The 17,262-nt window shown below is 38.4% G+C and overlaps 1 protein-coding gene across 1 annotated transcript in view; it reads right to left on the reverse strand.

Moving 5' to 3' along the window:
* The window catches only part of LOC141441228 (succinate dehydrogenase [ubiquinone] flavoprotein subunit, mitochondrial-like), an 18,446-nt gene extending 1,494 nt beyond the window's left edge, over positions 1-16,952 (reverse strand). Inside the window, 13 exon segments of the mRNA XM_074105900.1 lie at positions 5-147; positions 1,479-1,561; positions 4,138-4,226; positions 4,228-4,280; positions 5,237-5,434; positions 7,151-7,350; positions 8,036-8,200; positions 9,038-9,195; positions 10,267-10,419; positions 11,013-11,188; positions 14,638-14,711; positions 15,937-16,198; positions 16,788-16,952. Coding sequence (XP_073962001.1) covers positions 5-147; positions 1,479-1,561; positions 4,138-4,226; positions 4,228-4,280; positions 5,237-5,434; positions 7,151-7,350; positions 8,036-8,200; positions 9,038-9,195; positions 10,267-10,419; positions 11,013-11,188; positions 14,638-14,711; positions 15,937-16,198; positions 16,788-16,835 — 1,802 coding nt within the window. The 5' untranslated portion in view covers positions 16,836-16,952.
* Positions 16,953-17,262: the final 310 nt, after the last annotated feature.

Genomic DNA, 17,262 nt, shown 5'->3' on the forward strand with positions numbered 1-17,262 from the left:
CAGCGCGCCCTCCACGATCTGCACCGAGTTTATGAGCAGGTTCTGAAGCTCCAACGTCCTCATCAGATCGCTATTCCAGATCAGGGAGCGGTCGGACACTTTGAACGTCCTTAATTCTGTGTAGATCTCGTGGATTTGCCTTGTGGCCTGGGACAATACAAAAGTATTGAAAGCTATACCATGAGAACGTTTTGTGGCACTCGAGGCTAGAAAAAGTAGACTATATGAATAATTTAAACGTTTCGTCCGAATCACGTTTTTTTTTTTTTTGTCATTTTTTGTTATTTTTATTTCCCAACAGGTAAATAATAAACCAAATGAAAAAAGTTTTACCATTTTAAATTTTATCATTTCGGCATTTCGTGTAACACGCATACTCATAAAACGTGGTAAAAGCATGTACTCATACTTTAGATCGTGTTTGTTTAGTAAAATCCGTTTACAAAGCACTACGTCAAATGAGTTAAAGTATTACTACTACGAAATCGTAAACCTATCTAATTTATGGCAAAACGATAAAAGGATAGCTAAATCGGTTCCATTGTTCATAGTATAAGGATAACAAAAAAGGGCCAGCTATTAAGGTGGTAGACAATTGAAACATGCAACTTCGTTTACGGCACATGTTGGAGCCAAAAACTTTTTTTTTGTTCGTAGAAACCCAGTTTCCCCAGCTTTTGTTCCTTTTGCGTAGTTATTTGTGCAATTGGTTGCATTTTGATAGAGAGAAAACGTCTGCGTTGATCTACACTGTCTACACTGTAGATTCTACAGGCATTATTTCACTACGTTACGATATTCCTTAAACTTGGAGATGTTAGTTTGACTTATTTTTGCTCATGATAAGAAGATATTCAGAGTGACCTACAACTCAAAGCTACTATAAGGTGAATATAAACTAAATTTTTGCAAAACATTTGCTGGTAGTTATTATTACGAGGGGCGGGCTGAAAATTCTAAAGCCTAAGGTAGAAAAAAATATTCAGTTTTTTTTTCTATTTTTATTTTTCAATATAATCTCTCTTTACTCGTAATTCAATGCATTTATTAAATTTTTTAAATAATGCTTTTAGACCGTTAAAAAAATAAATGTCGAAATGTTCCTGTACAGCCGCCTTCATTTCTTCATCACTGCCAAATCGCTTTCCCCTTAAATCTTTTGTAAATTGCTGAATAGAAAATAATCTCTAGGGGCCAGATCTGGACTGTCGGTGGATGATCAATTTCCTCGAAGCCAGTTTCCTTCAGAGCAAGCTTGGCAACACTAGCGGTGTGAACGGGGCGTCGTGTGTACAAAAACAAAATGCCTTTGCTCAGTTTGCCCCTTCGTTTCTCGACTATGGCTTGTCGCACCTTTCTTACTAGCTCGGCATAATAAACTCATTTATTGTAGAGCCTTTTGCCAAATAGTCTATTAAAAGAATGCCTTTGCAATCCCAAAACACGGTGGCCATTAGCTTAGACGTTGATCTTTGAACCTTGAATTTCTTCGGTGGCATTTCACCCTTTTCGATCCACTGCATAGATTCATACTGTCTGATCCATGTTTCATCAACATTTACTATACGGGAACAAACTCATCTAAACCATCTTCACATAATTCTAAAAATGCCTGACAAGTTTGAACACGACATTCTTTATCGAAAGCTGTGAGCATTTTCGGCACCGAACGCGCACTAACTTTTGTCATATGCAAATGTTGATGGAAAATCTCTCCGACTCTTTCCTTACTAATACTTCAGGCTTCAGCTATTTGCCAAACCTTAATTCTCCGATCCTCTAATACTAACTTCTTGACTTTTCAGTAAGTATTTTCTTCAGTCTCAACCGATATTGGCCTCCCTGGGCGAGGATCGTCTTCGATCGACTCCTGTCCAAGTTTAAAAGTCGACTCCATTTTTACACAGTGTCATGAGAAGGGCCTGATGAGCCGAATACTAGCAATTTCTTCAAAATACTTTTCGGCGATTTGTCACTTTTCGTGAGAAACTTAATTACTGCACGGTGCTCAATTTTCGTGGTATGCGTTGATAATTCACACATAATGACCTTTATTCGTCGGATATCTCGAGATGAAATAAAGAAACAACGACACTTTTTCTTTTAATTATTTACTTTTTAAATAGTATGTTTTTTATATCGAGGGCTAAATAAGCGAATATATACCCGAGGTGGTTAGCCACCTGAGCTTTAGCGAGGGTGTCTATTTATTCGAGGGTTTATATTGACTTTTAGTCTCGTGGTGAAAACTCTATTTTTCACTTCTTTTTCAGTTAGTTTAGTACAAAAAGATTTAATCAAAAAATAAAAATAAATCATTCTAGATTTCGGCGGCAAAAGATTATCAATTATGTCTTTTGCTCTTTGCTCGACATCATAATTTTCACTATCACTTGACGCTTGACGACATTGTGAGAATAATCAATTTGTTTTAATCGTTTATGATTTACGCGCTACAACAATTTCAAAGTTTTCGCGGTAAGTATTTTTTTCCAACCAGACACAGATATAACGAAATCGCATCGGCGAAATGGTCAATACCACGTCAATATACAAATGGAAAAATAGAATGGCGCCACTTTCTATGCGGAAAAAGCATAGAACTAAGACCACGTAGACTAAGAACGTAACATTTTCATCATGAAAATGGTCCACACACAATCTTATTTTTTGCAAGTAACTGGCTGTTTGAGTTTATCTAAGTCACTCGAAGCAAATTAAAAAAATAATTACTTTTACTCACTTTACTCCCGCCTCGTAAGGCTATATTGACCTACTTTTAGAGCATGAGAAGTGAAAATGGTATTTTTAGTGGCCAGTACCGATAACACATATGCAAACCTCAAAGTACCTTAGGCTTATATTAAATGATATTGATATAATAATAAAATATAATAAATCGTTTATTTACTCCACCACATTCCAGTAATAATGATAAATTTACACATTACAGTTGCAATTAGATATAAGACTTGTGCGGTGGAGACTGGTGCCTGAACTAGGGAAACCTGTATGTCAGATCACCAGCCTCCGAACCCAGATGTCTGCAGTACAGAGGTTATGTTATAGTTAGAACTTAGGAGAATTATTTAACATGTGAAGTATACAAATAAAAAAACGATAAAAAAGTAAGTACAAAAATAATAATAATAAAAGTGTGTGCGTGGTGTGTGTAAAACTGATGATATTAAACTCGGTTTAAGACGTAAGTTATCCGTTAGAATATCATTTAATATGAGTGAGTCTCACGGAGATTCATGTTCAAAATACCTTAGGCTTAGAACTTTTCAGCCGCCCCTCGTAATTTATTTACACATGTGGACCAAATTTGAAGTTTATCCGAACAGTGTTAAATTCGACTTCCCAGAATTGAAATTTTATAAAAAATCTATAATGAGCGTGAAACACTAGGGAAACTGGTACACAACAGATGGGCTTGATGAAAAACGAATGTGCCAACGAAGCGATGTCTGGATTAGTCGCAAATGGACACAAAGAGTATTCGGATTCACTTTGACCATATCTTTTGTGCATAATCTCGATCACGCAGCAGCACGGCTTGAGTCGTTTCACCATACACCCAGTATAAAATCTTACAGATCTGTTCATTCACGAAGGAGCGCCCCTCTACAGCTATCTATCTATCAATGTGCACGAGTGAACCTTGTACTTACATGTTGTCTTAGTCTCAGTGTGCGTGACTGACGGTACGTTGCGGCTGAGGATATGATCGAGCTACGCACACATAGACCTACAACTACAATTATAAAATGTGGAGGGGCGCTCCTTCGTGAGTTAACAGATCTGTATCTGTTAAAGAATTTATTATGATATTTAGTGTAATTTGCACCAAGTTACTTTGACTAAAACCATTGTCAGACCAACCACCATCATCATCATCATCAGCCGGAAGACGTCCACTGCTGAATAAAGGCCCTTAGAACGCCACAATGAACGACAATTCGCCACTTGCATCCACCGGTTTCCCGCAACTCCCACGATGTGAACAAAGTGATTTGATAGCTGTTTGATATTCGTTATCGTTACATTATCATGGGATTAGACACATTAAGATGCTAATAGATTGTACTGTTAACTTAAGATAACTTGATCCCCACAGCGGTGCTAGCAACTGACCTTCCTCGAGCGTGCTCCTCTGGCGGAAGACGGCGGCGTTCTTCTGCATGCACCTTTGCATGCGAAGCCGCAAATCGCGGTGGGGGCGCGCCGTTCGCGAAACGCACGCTGTCTAGGTTGGCCACGCTCGCCTCGCCCGTCGACTGTAAACAACATGCTGTTAATAGAGACAACATAACAAAGAACAAGACAAGAAATGGATGTAAAAGAACTAAACATGTCTAAATTTACGTCAAACGTGTGACAGCTGCGAAGGCAGTAGCGCCCTTCTTTAAATTCTGCTAGTCATAAGACTACCACCAGACATAAGTCAGACAGACGTGGTTGACGGGGTCTGGTGGTTTGTGACAAAAAACAATTTAATTGAGAGTTAAATAGAATTATAAGGTCTAAAAATTATATAAATTTGGTGCGACGTAATTTTATGCGTTACCATTGTGTAGCATTGTGTAGCTTTGAGACATTCTGCATCAGATAGTATAAATAACTTCAGTGATTTTTTTGAGGTAATATAGGATCACTCTGTATGTGTGTCTACCTGACTGTCCGTCTGTCACAGCTTATTTGCTCCGAAACTACCGGACTGTTGAATCGAAATTATGTGCACATTATGTAAGTCCGTAACCCAAACGTTATTTGGGGGTAATTTGTTGCTTGCTGCTTGATCTAATGGTGGATATTGGACATTCGGTAATTTTATTTTTGGTATACGTCGTTTTATTAATGGTTTGCTAACAATGGGCCTCATGAGGAAGGTCAAAGTCAACGAATGGAATCAGAAATGATGATATCCACAGTAGAACTAAGGTTACCAACATAGCCCGAAGAATTGCGAAACTGAAGTGGCAGTGGGCGGGCACATTGCTCGCAGGACTGATGGCGATAGGGTCAGAAGGTCTCGAATGGCATTCGTGGACCGCGAGGCGAGCTGTCGGTAGGCCTCCAACAAGATGGAGCGACGATCTAGTCGATGTCTGGTGATCGCGGTGGATGCGGAAAGCACAAGACCGGTCTGAGTGGAGAGCCTTGAGGAGGCCTATGTCCAGCAGTGGACTTGTTTCGGCTGACATTATGATGATTTTTGGTATGGTATAGTTACGTCATTGAGCGGAGCCTGCGCGTCGCCGGGGCGGCTGGTCTCTGCGACGGTGTTGGCGCAGGCGCGGCCGAACACGACGATATCGAGCAGCGAGTTGGCGCCGAGCCGGTTGGCGCCGTGCACCGACGCGCACGACGCCTCGCCCGCCGCGTACAGACCCGGCACGATGCGGTCCTGCCCCTCGCGGTGGACGATCACCTTAACAAATATACAATCATAATTAACTATTTATACCAATGAGGGTTAAAAGACAGGCGAAATAACGCTAGATGCCGTTAGTATCGTGAGGTCTTTTTTGACGTCACGGTCTTGCTTGCAATTGGCTCATTTAGTTATTAGCCAATCGCAAGCAAGACCATAACGTCAAAAAAACCTCACAATAGGGTAGGTAGTTTCCTGGGTAGTAAAAATATCATTCTGCATTCTAGTTAGATTATCAGAAAATATTGAACACGTAAGTATTCTTTCGCCAATCAAACAACAAATTGCAAAGATAAAGCGCGTCAAAGTTCAGGGGGCCAGTGGGGGCCAGTGACGTCACTCATTTTAGTAAAAAGTGTAAGTAGGTGTGACAGACTAATTACATTTTTTTAAGATTCTAGCCCATTGACCTAGTACAGTAAACTATGGTCTATTTGTGAAACCTAGATACTAAAATGACAGTCTGAAATGTCAAATGTAAAAATAATGTGGCCAGCATAAAACGAACAGTGCTAGTTTTGCATTTCGTAGTACAGGGCCAGATATCACACAACGTCATTCATGTTTTTCGTATTCGACAATTTCGACATTCTTTACTTTACTCGTATTGTGATCGGATGTGTTCAGTACGTTTTCTCGTGTTATGGTATGTGTGTTTTTATGGTAAGCATTGAGGGGGATTGTACTTAGAATGAAATTGAAACTTAAATATCAACATCTATAAAAAGTAGAAATATCTCCAAAAGGGTCGCATTTTTATTAGACCCATTTTACCTTTTTTAGAATGTCCTAAGTGCCCTACATGTTAGTACGTCATTACGATACGATTTTACGTACGATCTGATTTTAGGCATATAACATAGGTACCTACAAAATCTTTCGGTGATAACCGGTTGCGGCACATCACTATTTATGAGACGCAAAGAACAGGTAACACATGAAACGTAATTTTAGTATCTCGGATTTAAAAACAGACCATACAAAGACATTGATACAGTGAACATTACTAAATTATGTATACAGGACCTTAATGTTAAATCGATAACTGAAATAAAATTAAAGTGTTTATTTCAGGCAAAAGACCTTATAATAGGTTATTAACAATTTTAGCTTTACACTTAAGCTAAGTAGTATGTACACTGTGTTGTGTTAACCTCGCAGTAATAAAATCAAAATTAATATTTTTAAATTTATGAAAATATTATTAAATTGTTAGAATCAACTGTTAAAATAAAGACGTGTATACATACTTTCGTAACTTTGGCCGTATCGATCGTTTCTGTACTTGACTGTTCCATACTAAGGCAAACCCAGAATCAATGCTAAACCTCATGGAATTTCTTGCCGGTTTCTTCTTAATTTCTTGCCTGTTTCTTCTTAAAAAAGGTTTTTACCGAACCGGTGATAGGTTTTTCAACGTTAGTAAGTGTTTATTATAGTTTAAATGGAATAAAAACATTTTGAATTGACTTAAGCAAAGCTTGTATGGATGGAAAATGCACTTTATTGTGTGCGAAATTTTGTACGTGAGATCGCAGTAGTTCAAATCTCGTTGTTACCTTATAGTCAAAAAAAACAACATTTAAACAAAAATACAAAAAGATAGTTTTGAATCATGTTCACTGTGGTCTACACTATCAATTTAAGAGTAAGAAAACTACCCGTCCGCAGCGAACATACTTTGACTAACCAAGCTTTGACAAGTTGACTGACCTCTCCGCGGTAGTTGGTGGGAGTGCCACCCATGTTATAATGTACGGTGGGCAACACAGGGATGGGCTCCTTGGTGACATCAACGCCGGCGAAGATCATCGCCGTCTCGGAAATACCCGGCAGACGCTGCTTCAGCTGGTCGAGCGGGAGGTGGTGCAACTGTAAATGCACGTGGTCCTTCTCAGGGCCACAGCCGCGACCTGAGTACAAAGATTGATTTTAGACCATCAAATTTTCAGATTTCACTATTAATTTTGTAATAGCGTAGTGGGAAATGCGTTTTTGAGTCAATCAACTTTTTCCGTGACATAGTCTTAAAAAACTGTTAAGTATATGCTACTAATGTGCTTAGGACACAGTTCATAAAATAATAGGATTGTAACTACGACAAAAATGTACGCTCGATAAATTTTAACCACAGAAAACATATAGGAAGTTATGGTTTTAAAGAGTTGACCAGGAGACGTGACCATAGCAACGAGGTACAAGAAAAAGTTGTTTGTCCATATTTTTTTTTGGTAAATAGCTGGCAAACGAGCATGCGGGTCACCTGATGTTAAGTGATCACCGCCGCCCATGGATACCTACAGCATTATAATACAAAGCCCGGGGACCCCATCGTTCTTTTCATTAATTGATTTCAGATTGAATTTCAGAAAATAAGCTTAATTGTCTGATTTATTAAATATAATGGCCACATCAAAAACATTTATTGCATTCTACCAAAATAAGGTGATATAGAATGAGACATGTCGAAAATTGAGTGGGACCATAAGAGTTGATCCATTTCACTATTTCCATTGTAGAAAGTTTTACTTCAAGTTGAAGTTGGTTTTATATTGATGGTTAATAGGTTAAACGCAAAACGAATGATTCCCGCCTGACCTTCCATGATCTCGATCGTCATGGACCGGGAGACGACGTCGCGACTGGCAAGGTCTTTGGCGACGGGCGCGTACCGCTCCATGAAGCGCTCGCCCTTCGCGTTTACCAGGAAACCGCCTTCGCCGCGGCAGCCCTCCGTTATCAGGCAACCGGCGCCGTAAATACCTGTATAGTAAATGATACAGTTAATAAATAATACAGGGTACAATACAATACAATTACTCCATTGTACACCACAAATAGTAAGCGGTACAGAAACAGGTACAAAGAGAGAAAATTACAAGGTAAGCAACAGGCGGCCTTATCGCTTAAGAGCGATCTCTACTCAGAGTTATAGGGCGTTTTCAAAAAACGTGTACCTTTTTTTCAAAATTTGTTTAGTTTTTTGATACAAATTTTATGAGTCAGTTTTGTGACGCCCATACCGAGTGAATAAAAAAAACGACACAACAACAAAACAGCCGTTTTTGTTTACGACATTTTTTTAAGCCATCGGAATCGGTTATGCTCTTGATTCTGAGTCAGAAAAGCTATATTTTTTATAAAATAAAAAAAAGAAAGGTACACATTTTTGTGAAAATGGCCAATTATCATCTCGGGCAATATTTATTTATTTAATATAAGATCATCATCATATATTTAAGAGCCTAGCTCTTGTTGGTGGAATAATCACCATTCTGTACGCTGTGTCAGCTGTCTGTGTATTCTGTACACAGATGGAGTCGCGGGCAACAGCTAGTAAATTGATATTTTTTTCGATCAAAACGTGTTGTCGCCCGATGCCCGTAGCACTTGCTACTCTTGCTACGTATCTAATCTGCCAGTGGCTTTATTGTTGTGCCAGCAAAAAGTCCGGTTTCCACCGCCAGCGGAGCGGACTCATTAATGACTTAGTTTAACGTACGACGATCGGCTGCATCAAGTACTTGATGATGTAATTTAAAGTATTAATGAGTCCGCTCCGCTCGCAGTGCAAATCCGGGTGTAGGTATAGGCTGTTACCGGTGGGGTGAAACTGCACGAACTCCATGTCTTCGTTCTGCAGGCCGGCGCGCGCCGCCATGGCCGTGCCGTCGCCCGTGCACGTGTGCGCCGACGTGCAGCTGAAGTAAGAGCGGCCCGTGCCGCCCGTCGCCAGGATTGTGTTCTTGGCCTGGAACCTGCGACACAACACACATTACTGTATGAGAAAGTTGGTTGGTATGTGAGTGTGTGTGTATGTATGTTTGTTACTCCTTCACGCTATAAGGCTGAACGGATTTTTTACACAGAAATAGGCTTGCTTTTGAATACAATCATGGCTGATGATAAGCGAAGATATAGTCTGAGATGGTGAGATGGTTGATGTATGGATTTGGATGAAATTTGGTATGTAGATAGCTGGACGTCTGGAATAACGCACAGGCTTATTTTGTCTCGATATTTTCACGGGATAGAGATAAACTCTTGAATTCTCTATTGCTAGGTTTAGAGTCATGAAATTTTGCACAGTCGTTCATAGTGCAATTTTAATGAAGACCACGATTACATTTTTGAATTTACGGGAAACCGCTGGACCTAATGGTTTACGCGTGCGAATTCGCGAGTAAACTCTAGTAAATTATATATCTAAATTATAGGTATGTGTATGTTGAACACATTGAATGAACAGAAAAGTATAAACATTGTAGGCTGTATAGAGCCTGCATGAATAATGGCAGTATAATAGTCAATCAAATTTAATATTTAATATTTGCCGTACTTTACGGAACCCTACACTGCGCGTAGCCCACACACATACTTGACCAGTTTTCTATTTCTATAACTGAAACTGCATATTATGATTTTTTTTTTCTTATAAAAATAAATAGTGTGCGCCATGCGTAGTCGTGACATTATGATATCACGTACATTTTGGTTTTTAAAAAGCAGTAAAAATCAGTATACGTTCTTATATACTGCCATTTTTACAGACTTCTGTTCCTAAAATCAATTATTGCTCCCATAAGTCCAGCGCTGACTCCATCCGAGGAGTCTAAATAAATATCACGGGATAATTCACACCAATTGACCTAGTCCCAAAGTAAGCTCAGCAAAGCTTGCATCTTCGCTCTGCATTTATGCTGAGGCGGGACCATTTCGGGCAAATAGTTTTACTTTTTCCTATTTCGTTTTGTATAGTGATATTTCGTGTCTCGAATAATTTAGAAATACAACAATATAAATATCAATTGCTCAGTTAGTAGTGTCACCTGTGCAGTGTTCCGTCCTCGAGGTTGATGGCAATACAGCCTTTGCAGACGCCATCCTCCATCAGCAGATCCAGAGCGAAGTACTCGATGAAATACTCGCAGTCGTAGCGCAGAGACTGGCCGTACAGGGTGTGGAGCAGAGAGTGCCCGGTTCTGAAACAAAAATGCAAAAATTATAATGGTGGTAACAAAAAAATGAGTAAAAAATGTAGTACTTAAATCATGTTTAGTATGTGCAATTTATACAACGTTTATTATTTACCAAATTAATTACAAATATGATATAATAAATATGACAAAAAGGCCCGTGGTTAACAGTTCAACGAAATTTAGACATAATCCCAGAACAACACCGTTGGATGGCATTTTTGACCATTTTCCATACAAAGTTTTAATTCTTCTTATTAGCTGGGCACTATTTTCAGCCCTCCAGTTGTTTTTGTATACTTACTTTAGAAATCAAATAGCCGAAAAAATCTTCCTTTGTTGCGGATTTTTGGCACAAATGGGATATTACACAAAAATGAACAATTTTATATTTTGTAATTTAATGTTAGTCTTCTTCTCTCCCCGAGCAAAGGCCTCCCTCTTACAACGCCAGAACGAACGATCAACTTGCATCTACCGGTTGCCAGCGACCCTCAAGATGTCGTCAGTCTACCTATTATGGGAGGTCTGCCAACGCTTCGCCTCGCGGTTCGTAACTGAATGTACTCGTAATGCCGTGTTAATTAAATAATAGTGACCTGTCGGCGACGGCGCAGCAGCGATGCGCCTGCCCGCCCTTGCCGAACTTGAGCGACTGTCCGCCGAACGCGCGCTGGTAGATGCGGCCCTCGGGCGTGCGCGAGAACGGCATGCCGTAGTTATCCAGCTCGATCACGGCGTGCGGCGCCTCGCGCGTCATGTAGTGGATGGCATCCTGGCATGACAAGTCACTAGATTAGTATCCAACAACACTGGACCATTTAGCATGATTTACAACAAACGGCTCGCATCGGATTTTTATTAACGTATTAATCTGTATTATACATTTTCATTTGTTATACATGACATAATTATTTATTTATTTATTAAATGTAATTCACATGTCAATAAGTACAGCCACCGGCATTAATATCTGCCACAGCGGAGCGTGCAAAAATATCTGACACGTCCTTACGGCCCTAGAAATAGAATCGTATCAGATATTTATGTACGCTTGTTGTGTCAGATATTGGTGCTGGTGACTGTAGGTATATCCATGTAACGTGTACATATGTAGTTCTGTTATGCAACCGAAGTGGCAGTGAGTTGCGTGTGTCGCATCATTATTACACATATCTGTCGTACCAACTGTACCTATTACGTCTGATTAGAAAGACAAGAAGATACCACAAACCGTAATGACATAGCGATAGAGCTGGAATTTGCTCATCAACGATAAACGAGAAAGAGTCATGAAAGATGGCGTGGCGAAGTCATGCAAATAAACAAGTAATTCAAGGACTCAAAACACACGAACTCTGCTCATTAACTCCATTCTTTATCTTTATATTAAATTTAACCCGTCTATCTGTGTCTGTCTTTAGCATCGTAGCTTCTAAACGGATGATTGTGATGATTTTTTTACATTAGTTGAAAATGTTGCCATAGAGCTATGGAGCGCAGCATGGTCGGAGTGGGACGGATTGTCCGTATCCGGAACACGGCGTTGCGTTCTAAAACACGCATTGTCGATGTTGGTGCAAAGACTGCCAGGTTGAAGTAGGACTGGGCCGGCGGCGGCCATGTCAGCCGAATGCGAACTGCGGTGGGCTGAAAATGCCACAGAATAGGTGCCACAGGACGGATACCGACGGCGGGGTGGGCCCAGACGGAGATGGCGGGACGACCTGGATGTATTTCTCGACGACTGGCCTCAGGCTACTTTGGATCGGGAGAAATGGAGGACATGGGGGGAGGTCTTTGCCCAGCAGTGGGACATCAATCCAGGCTAGATAATAATAATAATGTATATGTAAATAGGTAAAAAATGGTCCACTCAGCTGGTACTTAAATGACAACAAAATTGGAAGAAGTTCTGTTGTGCTACTGAAATTGCACATACAATTGTATGTAGATATAATTAATTGCCCATGGCATAACTGATTTTTCGAACTATTTTCTTAAGTATTTCTTAACTTAACCCAAATTTACGCTCTTAAGCTCGATCCTAACATGATGCTGAAGTAAAAGTAATGATAGGATAGGAATACAGTTATGACTGTCTAGACGCATTTAGCATTATTAGAGAGGCATTCAGCACGCAAGACTCAACACAATAGAGTAGTCATGAATAACAATGAGCCTTGGTCTACGGCCGCAAAGTTGTTTCATTATTACTTTACCCAAATACGTATAAGTAGATGATTATAAAAAATATCTGAAATAAAATTTATTATTATATTGTTATTATCATTATTATTTACAGTACCTAAAGCAGCTGGTAATCCATTTATAACATCAAAAATGTATTTTCTTTTCGATTTGTCTATCGTAAAAGTCTTAATGGACAAGTTATTTCGCAGGAAATCCTTTTTATTGGCAACACAACAATTCCGAAAAATAGACAAATAATTTATGGATTATAGAAAAGTGGTCACCAAGATAATAATATTGTCATTTTGCCCTGTGCCGTCACCACGCTTGGCATATATCAAGGTAAACATAAAGAAAACAGTTAGTTGTGAGAAAAACAAAAAACTTTAATTGAAACATGGTTCAGTCATGTGACAAAAAGTACTGTTTTGAGATACAAACATTAAACACCAGCATACTATCAATGCCCACTTGTTCTGGCTACTATAACTTGTCACTAGGAATGTTAAGCAATATGTTGTTTTGGCAACTCTAATAATTACCCTAACAAGTAGTAATATAAATCAGATTGAAGCAACATTTTTGTTCTTTAGCAAATGATTTTATTACTATGATAGTAGCCTATATAAGTTGTATATGTTTAACATTAAGTCCTGCCTGCTGTTATTGAGTCTTTATCAGAACAATTTATTTACTTATGATTGGTTTTTGGAGTCTTTTTGTATTTTTTATTTCAACTCCAAATTTTTACTTTGTTTTGTTTAAATTTGTTACTTTTACCCGTAAAAGTAACAAATTTGGAGTTGAAATAAAAAATACAAAAAGACTCCAAAAAACCAATCATAATTTGATTGCTTAGTAGCGACATCTCTTGTCTGAGTGAGCGGTTGGTTCCGAAAGAGTGTGACGTCTCTCGATGAGATCGGAACATAGATGTCGCTAGTGCTGCTGCATAAGTAGCGTAGTAGAAATAAGCAATCTGAGATATGTATGCATAGGAAAAATTCGTGTCTAGATTCCTGTCCAGCGGTGGTGTAGGGGTTATAGCACGCAGCACGGATTGCTGAGGACCTGGGTTCGATTCCCAGCGATGATCTCTTTTTCTGGTTTTTCTGTGCATCCATGTCTCAGTTTGTATTTTCGAAATTTATTTACTTCCAATTTATTGCAGATGATAATGGACATCATAAAAATCTAAGTAATATTATGAGCTACATTATTCCTGATTATTTGAGCTTAACTGCGTTTTTATTAGCTGATTTGATTAATAAAAGGTTATTAATTAAATCAATCTCACCTGCCATGTCCTAACAAATAATACAAAGGATAAAAATGGTAAACATTACTGATATGAGCAGAAAGATTACAGAATTTCATAATCATAATAATATTGCACAACTTCTGTACCTACTAAATTAAATGGCAACTTTTGCCAGTGATTGAAGCCCAATATAGGCGTATTAGTATGTAGGTGAGGTATATGACTATAGGTCCACTCCTGCTGGCTCGTGCTGAGGCACCAACTTCAGAGTGGTAGAAAAATATTTTCATGGTTTTTTGTAGTTGGTTCAATTTTTTGTTATAATTTTTTTCTATTATACTGATTGAGACCTAGAAGCCACAGCACAGGACCGTGACGCATGGAAGTCCCTACTGCGAGCCCTATGTCCCTGCTGAGGGACTACAGGAATTCATCATCATCATCATCATACTGATTGATTGAAATTAATAGAAATATTACAAAGAAAACAGCTAAAAAGTTATGCTTAAGGTAACAGATAGCACGAGCATGACAATTAACAGTCGGATCTACCATTTGGTCATTTTACGATTATTAGGTCAAAGTCATTAAAAACAGTATATTTGACTTTGGCACAATAATTGCAGATCCAACTCTGTTAATTGTCACGGTCGAGCAATGAATGATCAGGTAGGAGTATTTTTACTCTTCCTTTGTTACATGTTGTAAGGGGCAAATTTATTTTTACCAGTCAATGTTTATTATCCCATAGATAAAATATGCTACTTTACCTGATCTCCAAGCCAATCCGAACCCTTGACAGTGTCATACATATGCCATAGCCAGCTATCTTCCTCCATATTACCTTTAAGTAAGTAAAGATTGTTATATACATGTTTTTAAACTATTAAATAATGTCAATTAATTCCAATGCTATTATTGTGTTCCAGTTAATTACTAGTTAATGATGGTAATAATGCAGTAATTAAAAATACATTGCAATGAGGGCTATCGCGTATGAATTCGCCACTAGAGGCGCTAGTGTAGCGTGAGGTCTCCGAAATGTCAAATCTCATAGGTTTTGGGTGAGCTACGTGGGTTTATTTAAAATTAGAATAATTTTGTGAATATTTTGCAATATCTGAAATTAATTATAGCAAATATGCGTTCCGGGGTAATGAATGTCTGTGTTTTGAGACAGTTTTGTCTTTCGGAAAACCTTGTCCTCCCTTTATTCCGAACAAAACAGGGACTATGCAACACTGTGGCATGCTCGATATTTTTATGGTACGGTTTTAAGGTGTATTAAATATGAGTTTAATTCAAACTTTGTTTTCACGCCCGTAATAACAGACTTTGAAAGCCATACTTAAAAACCTCACGCAACAGTGCGCCATCTAGTGAGACAAAAAACGATAGCCCTCATTCATTGTGACATAATCTAATGATGTCCAAAGTTAAAAGTGTAATCTCATGTTATCAGTAATATAAATCTTTATATTATACAAAACAAATAAACACAACCAAGTTATTCTGCTATATTAGAACTGAAGACAACATGACAAGCTCCTAGTCTTGCTTATGTAATATTATTCAAGTAGCTATATTCCCAGAAAGGAAACCAATGTTCCTATATACTAATGCTAATGGCCTCACCACAAACACCTTTATTATGTTCTGGACATTACTAAAATGGTACTTTCCACAATTAGACATCTGTTAAGAACATGATTAACAATACGGAATATGCAAGCATTTTTGTTATTTTTTTAAATAGATCCTTATTGTTTAACAGTATTTTGGATTTTTGAAATATCTAAAAAGGATATGCAAATACTCAGGCAGTAGCATAGCTGGGTAACCCACAACATCCCTGATTCTCCTTCTTGGTGTTGTTTGCATAGGAAGGCACCACAAAGTTTTTATTTCCTCTTCCTTATTTTCAACAGAAGTTTTGTGTCACATATAGATATTTAAAAGAAAATTTGTGATTCTTGCATATTCCCAATTGTCTAAAATTACAACAATGTAATTGTAAATACACAGTTAGTGTTATTAGAAAGCTCTGACAATTACCAAAAAGTACATACCTAAAGCAGCATTGATGCCACCCTGCGCTGCTACAGTGTGTGACCTTGTAGGGAACAGCTTCGTGACTACAGCTGTTTTAAACCCTTCTTGCACAAGTCCGAAAGCCGCACGTAAACCTGCACCCCCAGCTCCAATGACCAGTGCATCATGTTTGTGATCAACAACTGTGTATGCTTTAGTCATGTTGGTGTTGGCAGAGCCATCTTTCACTGGAGTTGCACCTCCAACCGATAAGTGGAGGTTTCGGTATAAATATGATGCCTGAAAGAGATGAATTTGAACTGTCAAAGTAAACCTATATACCTAAAAAGTTCTAGGATAAATTCAATGCCTAACTTTGACTATGCACCACAAGCAGTGCAGCAAGTTTTCTCCATTTGATAAACATTGGTTACCTTTACCTGGCAGACATGCAATGAACAGAGAAGATACTTGATGCACCACTGGTCGCGCCTAAGATATTGACGGCAATTAAGACTTGACGGATTTATCACTTGCTACATTATACAGAATGTTTAAATTTTGATTAATGGGACCTCAATTCAAAAGTAATTTAGGGCTTTGAAACACAAGTTTAAGAGATCCTTTCATATCCTAATAGCTTTCTCTTAATTTACAGAATCTTGTAAAATACCCTGATTTTTGGAGAACTAGACAAAACTATAAAGATGAAGTTGCTAAGGCAATTTATGGACTGGAGATAATTTAGGTAGCTGAAAATAAGTAATTTATATTATTGCGCAATTTCGTCAGGAGAATTTTGAAGTGTCCGATCAAAACAGCATCTCCCAAAACGATGGATTACATAACTTGTTTTCTTTTTTAAAGCCTATATTTGTTTGTGACATACCAATGAGGCAGGGCTTCGGGAAACGGCGGCTTTCATAATTGAACTCATGATGGAACTCTCTGTTCGCACCCTGAGATCAAAATTTACTAAAAATACACTGCGGATCGAATTGTCGAGTTTTCGTGGAGAATTAACTGTCAATGTCAAATGCGGCTAGCTATCTATCATTCTATCACATCACGCCTTTTTTATAATTTCCCGTAAGCTAGATGCTGAGATTTTTGCCTATCCTCGTTAAGTTCTCTTTACACATCTCCAGTGCGTAATGGAATCGTGTTTTAATAAAGTTTAAGTGTACACTTTAAGTGTATTTTCTTACATAAAACATGAATAAAATGAAAATGTCTAGTAAAATACACCTCAGTTCTGTCATATCATTTGAGTCTGCAGGGCTACTACGAAACACGAAACTCGAAGTTCGTGTCATGCGGTCCCTCTGAAACTTACACTATTTAATACGAGAGCGAAAGAGACG

Source organism: Choristoneura fumiferana, chromosome 23 (genome assembly GCF_025370935.1).
Source record: "Choristoneura fumiferana chromosome 23, NRCan_CFum_1, whole genome shotgun sequence".
NCBI lineage: Eukaryota > Metazoa > Arthropoda > Insecta > Lepidoptera > Tortricidae > Choristoneura > Choristoneura fumiferana.